This window comes from Notolepis coatsorum (assembly GCF_963971535.1).
Source record: "Notolepis coatsorum genome assembly, chromosome: 10".
NCBI classification, from domain to species: Eukaryota; Metazoa; Chordata; class Actinopteri; order Aulopiformes; family Paralepididae; genus Notolepis; species Notolepis coatsorum.
This window is the reverse complement of record NC_140174.1, coordinates 72,673,418-72,681,098: the sequence shown is the minus strand read 5'-3', so window position 1 is coordinate 72,681,098 and position 7,681 is coordinate 72,673,418. Positions and strand designations below refer to the sequence as shown.

General features: G+C 40.9%; 1 protein-coding gene across 1 annotated transcript in view; it reads left to right on the top strand.

The window, feature by feature from the left end:
* The window catches only part of LOC311235336 (endonuclease domain-containing 1 protein-like), a 9,400-nt gene extending 3,624 nt beyond the window's left edge, over positions 1-5,776 (top strand). The window contains exon 2 of the mRNA XM_084322769.1: positions 4,331-5,776. Coding sequence (XP_084178895.1) covers positions 4,331-4,948 — 618 coding nt within the window. The 3' untranslated portion in view covers positions 4,949-5,776. The remainder of the gene's footprint in view (positions 1-4,330) is intronic.
* Positions 5,777-7,681: the final 1,905 nt, after the last annotated feature.

The window sequence follows — 7,681 nt, the reverse complement described above, 5'->3', positions numbered from 1 at the left end:
GGAGAGCGTGAGAGAGAGGAGAGAGAGAGAGAGAGAGAGAGAGAGAGAGAAAGAGAGGGAGAGAGAGAGAGAGAGAGTGGAGAGAGAGAGAGAGAGAGAGAGAGAGAGAGAGAGAGAGAGAGAGAGAGAGAGAGAGAGAGAGAGAGAGAGAGAGAGAGAGAGAGAGAGAGAGAGAGAGAGAGAGAGAGAGAGAGAGAGAGAAAGAGAGAGAGAGAGAGAGAGAGAGAGTTTTGATCGTCTAAGCTGCCGTAGGTGATGACGTCACACTCGATTGTAAACAGGAAGAGATGGAGACACACGGAGATGGGAATTGAATGATATACAGAAACGAATAACAATAAATATGAAGTTATGTTTAAACTTCTGTTGTCAAGCGTTGTCAATATAACCCACCCCCTTTCCTCACGAATGGAACTAGTCTTGTGGAGTCCGCTTTGACCGTTTTCCAGGGTTAGCAGAGATCGCTAGTTAGCTTAGCATAATCCTAATGGAGACCTTGGTTAGAAGCTACCGTTAGCTCATTGCTCGTGTCAATTAAATTGCATGTTATTAAAGGTCCGCGCTGGTCTGTCTAATGAAATTACAACCGCAACATTATATTGCACTGTACAGCCCTGGCTAATGTTTTACTACAATTTGTATGGATTAATTTAGGAGTGAAATGCGAATGAAGGGTTGAAATCACCACTCGCAAGCTTGCCCCCAGATATTATTTTAAACTCGCACGGACCAAATTAGGGGGCAATTTGCGAACATATCATCGCAGTGTACAGGTCGGTTGGGTGATGCCGGTGAGGCGGAAACGGGAAGTATCGAGGGCAGCTTGAGCCTCCCACGCGTTACTCCCCGCCACTGAGAGTTCGAGCTGCTGCGGTGAGAAGATGCGACAGGCTGCCTCCTCGTGTACCGGGGGGGGACACGTGATGCAAGGCTTCTATCCTCACTACAGCCGACCAGTGGGAGGCATTAATCTAGCAACGTTCAAGACAGGGGAGGGAAGAATTGTAAATACGAAATTGGGATGGGAGAAAAAGTGGATAAATTTTTTTTCAAAATATCAGTCATTTCTGAAAATAAATTACAAAAGTAAAAAAAAAATGGCTGGGGCTGGATCTTCTCCACTAGGACCTCGTGATTATCATAAAGTGTTTTCTATACAGAGATATCGACATCGGTAAATATCGGTGTCGGCCAGAACAGAATTATTATTATTAATATCGGTTATCGGTATCGGCCACAATTTTCAGATCGGTGCCTCACTAGTAACGGTACTGTATATTTGCATATCATATATGTCACTCACAAATGTAACAGTACCTACCTACCTATACTAGGGCTGGGCGATATATCGAGTATACTCGATGTATCGCGGCTTGTTCTAGGTGAGATGTAGTAAATTACTATATCGTAGGGCTGGGCGATATGGCCAAAAATGATATCGCGATCTATTTTGGCTATATCGCGATACACGATATATATCGCGATATTTTTACATTTCCTCTAAATCACTTAAAAATGCTTGATTTAACCCTGTGATGCATACAGTCACGCCAATATGATGATTATAATAAGTCCCTGCAACCAGGGGAGGAAACTAACCTTTTGGCTTACCAGCCAACTGGCGAGTAGATGATTTTTTTTACCAGCCAAACTGATTTCTTTACCAGCCAAAAATAAAATCGCTAATTGTGATAATTACTTCTTTGTATGTCTTCGTCTAAATAGATTTTCAATCATAGTAATAATCACACCGTGTCTCTACTCGTTAAAATATTTATTAGCATAAAACATGAATAAGTGTCTCTACTCTCCACAATATTAGCATACAACATGTATTAATCACACTGTCTCTACTCTTCAAAATATTAGGATATCACATATTAACATGAAAGAGGGAACTATTCTGGACTGGGTTGGGCTGAACTGGGCAGTGAAAGATGCTGGGTTGGGCTGGTCTAGGTTATACTGGGTTGGGCTGGTTTAGGTTGGACTGAGTTGGGCAGTGAAAGAACCAAGCATTTCACTGTAATGTAATAGCTAAATAAAACAACTTGACTTGTTACATTTGCACTCTGGTTGTATGCCAAATGTATTCTGGTTGTACTGTACTTGTGCTGTAAGATGACAATACATTGGAACCGAATCGACAACGCTAGGGGTTCAGCAGGTGTATTCTGAATGCCAAGTATGACAACATCACCGTTGTGAAGGGCATATGGGCGAGTGGTGATATGGGGGGAAACCCGGTAATAATAAAATGTCACTCGGCTGCATTTAAGCAAAGCCGCTCAGTATAGTCCACTATGTTGAACGCGCGTTATGGTAGCTTGTTACATGCTAGGTAGCTAGCCGGCTAATGCTGGTTGACTTGTCATTCTCATCCGACTCGAAGGAGACACGTCGCATGCTGTTGTTCGCCCCCATGTCAGACCGCACTGGATATCCGAAAGCGACGACTCTACATGCAATTATTTTCATCCACTGATGTGTTTTTGTCTAAGTTTGTCTACGTTGTCAAGCCGGTGGCAGGAGTCTGTAGGTCCGCGCGCAGTGATCTGTCCACTTCCCCTAGATGGGCGACATCTTCTAGAAAATGAGTGTTCATTGGAGGAGCTTAGAGCGCATCTGTACAACGATGATGTTCATTGGTTATGGTTGGATTATTATGAGGCGCAAATGGGAGGAATCAAGGGGGGAGTCAGAGTTCGGCTTGTGCCAGTGAGCGAATCAGCAGATTGCAGAATGATGTTTTTGTTTTGTTTTGTAATTACTAGTACTCGCCAGACTGGCGAGTGCTCTTCATGAATTACTCGCCAAACGTAAAAAATACTCGCAATTGGCGAGTAAAGTGGCCTAATTTCCTCCCCTGCCTGCAACATATGTTTGCATTATTAAACCATGAAGATGCTTTAAAAAATAATTTAATGAAAATGTACTAAGAGTAGTCTACTGACACACTAATAAAAAAATTTATTTACATCTAAGAAAATTTATATAAAAACTCTTGGGTGCCTAAGACTTTTACACAGTACTGTGTTTTCTATCCACTTTAGCCAAACACACACACACATATATATATGTATATATATACACACCCTACTGTGAGAAAATAATAATCACACACAAAGGTATAATGGCTTATAGGCGTTGCAATCTCATACAGGGTCCCGCTGGAGTCCGGAGGTTGGCTGGATGAATTATGAATGCCATGGCGAAAAAATGAAATATTGATCCCAAAAACGGCGTTAGTCGTTCTTGGCGTTCAACGCATGGCGGGCAAAAACGGCGTAACTCGTTCTTGGCGCAGGATGTGTTAACAATTGTGTGTATTGTAGCCGTTCTGCAATCTGTTAAATAAAGTTTTCATCCATTCATTTGTGCATAGCAGGTACTTAAATGCTGTGTTCAGTAAACAAAAAACAGGAAATGAGCTGCCATGAAACAGTGGCCGTTTGTGGTTTAGGCCAAAGGGTAGCTGCGTGAATCTGACTATGCTACAGAGACTGGATACAGAGTCGGGAACCGGTTGACTCAGAAAATGGTAATGACCCGCCTGGAGGCACCTAATCTATTCCAATCGTCTCCCAAAACTCACCATGGACAGTTCAATGCCTCTTATTTCCAAAAATAGTTTTTAGTCCATAATTCATTTAATTGTTTGTTTGAACACCGGCTCTGTGTTTTCGTGACCACACACGCTTCTGATCAATAACGTCATAGTACACCTGGCAAATTCAACAAAACGAACCAGGTGTTGGGCATCATTTTGTCTAGTGTGCCAAGTTGAGTTATTATACAATTAGAAGTGTGTGGTTACAAAAACGCTCAGTTGGTGAACAAATAATCCATTAGAGACTAAACACTATTTTGGGGGAAAGGAGGCTTTGGAATGTCAGTGGTGAGTCTCTCCCGTTTTTTTTTGTGAACCGCTTCCCAACTCTGTATTTCACACTGCTGAGTTCACACTGCTAGTTTAAGGGTAGCTAGCCTACTTCATTTGCAGAACATGCTACTTCTCAGCTCACATGTAAAACACATAAAATAGTTGCTACTTAGCATTGTCTGTAACGTTTGGTAGCTGACATTAGTGCTAATATTTAGTAGCTAATATTTTCACTAGTGCTAGGAAACATCAAAAGCTGATGTGTCACAATGTTTTGCATTGTAAGGTAGATTAGGACTGAAGGTAGATCAGACACGCGGGCAGACATTGTTTATATATGTGCCCATTGTAACATCTTAGAACTCGCCTCAGTAGCAGAATTTGGTAGCTGACATTAGCTGTGGAAAAAGTTGAAAAACCCTCCCTCCAACATATCCCTTTCCACAGCTGGCCGACCCCAACGCTGATGGCAACATGATACCCTTCCCTCTCGGTGAGCAGGACCAGAAGGTGGTGGAGAGCCAGGCCGTGGAAGCCGACTACATCAACTCCACCTTCACCCGTGGTCACCTCAATCCCAGCCTTCACCACAACGACCACACGGACCGGTCCTCCACCTTCACCCTGACCAACGTCGTGCCGCAGAAGAACGGGTCCAACGATGGGCCCTGGGAATCCCTGGAGCAGCTGGTGAACTTAACCCTCGGAGCCCACTGCCTCGGAGAGGCCTATGTAGTGACCGGGATCATCCCTTACCAGAAAGAGGAGCACTGGCTTAAGGATCATCGCGTGGCAGTTCCCGAGTACCTCTGGTCAGCCTACTGTTGCCCAAAGTATAACCAGAGTCTCCCGGGGGAACTGAAGGAGGCTTTCCCCACTTACGCCGCCATCGGCCGCAACGACCGCAACAGCACAGAGGAGATTGTGCCTGTCGACAAGACGACTCACGAACGGATCAGGGGGTACGATGTGAGACGGATGCCGCTCGCCACACTGGAGATGTACCTGAGGGACAGGTTCGCGACTGTCGTCACTGTCTTCTATGAGCAGTGTTCTGGATCATAGTGACCATGTTCTGGAAGGGGTGTCACGATTAGAAAATGGGACGATATGCATCGTTGAGGTCTGATATCAGCTCATCCATTACTTCTTAATTGTACCTCTAATGATACCAGCAAAACTGTCCTGCAAGTGTCAGATCCAGGAAAACCTTTTTGTTTATTGCCATTCATGACTTTATTAGGCTTAATTATAACCTGGTACTATAACACAATATTTTGTGTACATTTTAGAAGAAATGGAAACATTGGGGGGAAATTACATTGTTTTGTATATGCTATGCCTTTAATCGCTCTTCATTCCTACATTTTCAAAATATTGTGATAATATCGAGTTGTGAACCCAGTATTGTGTATCCAATCAAATTGTGCACTGAGTGTATTGTCAGCTAATGTTCTGATACAGAACCAGATATTGTACTGTTGCAAATAATTGGATTGGTGCAGGACTGATGATCAAATTCAGGCTCATTTCATCACATTCAAATAAATTCCCTTTACAGAAAAGGAATTTCACATTTTTCACGTGTTATTATCACATGCATTTCAAATGCTTTTTTGGAACACTTCATATGGAATTTACATAAACAGATATGTTATGGTACATGTTAGGCCACATGTGATTGTATGTGAAAGCAAAATGGCACATGAATATCCATGAATATCATGAAAGCACAGGTGGAATCATGTAAATCACATTTCACGTGTGAAGAACAATGTCTATTATATATAGAAAAAATATATAATTTGTATATCAATATAATATGTATACACAACACACAAGACGTATGCTTAATGTAATAATAAAAAAAGAATTCATATAAATAAAAGTGTTTTGTCTATCGCCAACTGATTAACACAATAGTGTTGTGTTCTACCTATAACCAGTTCATGAATGCTTTACATTTGCTGTTCTTGGCTGTTCTAAACACTGGTGTCTAGTAGGACATTCCTGGGGAAATCATCTGGCACACAAGAAGTGATGTGTTTTACATCACCACAACAGCAGTTTGTTTGGAATTAATAGAAGATTAACTCAGTAATTGGTATGAATTTACAAGATGGACAGCAAGTCAATACAGTGCAAAACTAAAACAGCAATGACCACTTATCACAATAGATGTCGCCACAATAAACAAAAATGAGGATTGCCACTTTAAGTAAACACAATTAGAGGGTAATGGAATCATAATAGACTTTATAAAACTAAATGTACAATTTTGTAAAGTGGGGGAGATGCCCCCTGGGATGTAATACATCAACAAGCTGAACAAAATAACCAATAATGTCTCATTAGCCAAATGTAAAAAGAGTTCAGCTTTATCAAAAGCCTTCTCACTAATAAATTTTTACCTCAGGAGGCAAAGAAATTCCAGCTTTAGTGATGCTACAGTAAGTTAATAGTACTAGCAACTACATTCTCAGCAGAATACGTTTAAAACTGATATAATGCATTGCATTGTCAATACCTACTCAGCTTTCTGTGTATGCTGAAGCTAAAGGTGTGTACCTACAACATATTGGCCCATGATAGGTTTGATTAGTGCCATCACACGCTACTAGACAAACTATCTCTAATAGCCACGCAGATTTGGCATAACGGTTCTCTTGGGTCTACCTTTAATACTTATTTCAGTGTTGATTAGTTTGATATGCAACTTCAATGTACCCTGCCCTTTGACCAATTCAGTCCGATATCTCTTAGATAATGGCTTAATCTCAGCAATTAATTAATCCCTCAATCTTTTTATTATTAATTAATTATTTGCTTAATAATGATCACAGTAAAAAGATTTATAATAATAAAGAAAATACTACACTGCTGGACTAATGAACTGCTGGACAGCATTAATGTCTGTGAGAACTTATAATATATTCAAGTAAAACTGAATGAAATCTAAATACATAATATAAAAATAAAAACACCTACCAATGTAGCTCCTAGTACCAGTACATCAGGTTTCTGGCTGCATGCATCAGTGTCTTTGCACCACTAGGTGATATCATTGCTCAGCACATTGAGACTGACTCATACCAGCAACTAGCACCAAAACGATTCCACTGGATTGTCATATATTTGTCACTAGGAGGATTTTCTTGTGATGGCTCAATCTCATATGAAATCTGTGGTGGACTGGATGGTTGGTGGTTGGTGACCCAATCTAGATTGTTCTTAGTCTGATGTTTGTTGATTTTATTTATTATTTCTACGCTAGACCCACAGCAATCTCTTCTCAAATGTTAATGCAATGCACTGCATGTATTGCATTAATGACACAGTGATGCTCTAGACTTTCTTTTTGGGCAATTTGTTTTGGGGACCAGGGTTCACTTCAGACCCATTATTTCCCCCAGTATCAGTTCCAGTGCCGCCAAAGATTAGAAAATAATTTGTATATTTTGTACCCAGTTTAATCACCTGTACATTGTATATTGCTGTTGCACTTTACTGTTACATTTGCACTCTGGTTGGATGCCAAACTTATTTACGTTGTACTATACTTGTGCTGTATAATGACGATACATTTGAATCTAATCTAATCTAAAAAGAAAGTACCACCAAAAGATTAGAAAATATAGCATTTTTTTTTTAAGATGCTGTCATGTATTTGTTTGTTTTGAGGTAAATATTATGATGCTATGATAACGGTGTGGGCCGTGCATGTGTGCTGGTGTGTGTGGACGTGCATGAGTGCATGCATGCACGCGTGTGTGTCTGTGTGTCCCACGTGATTAACAC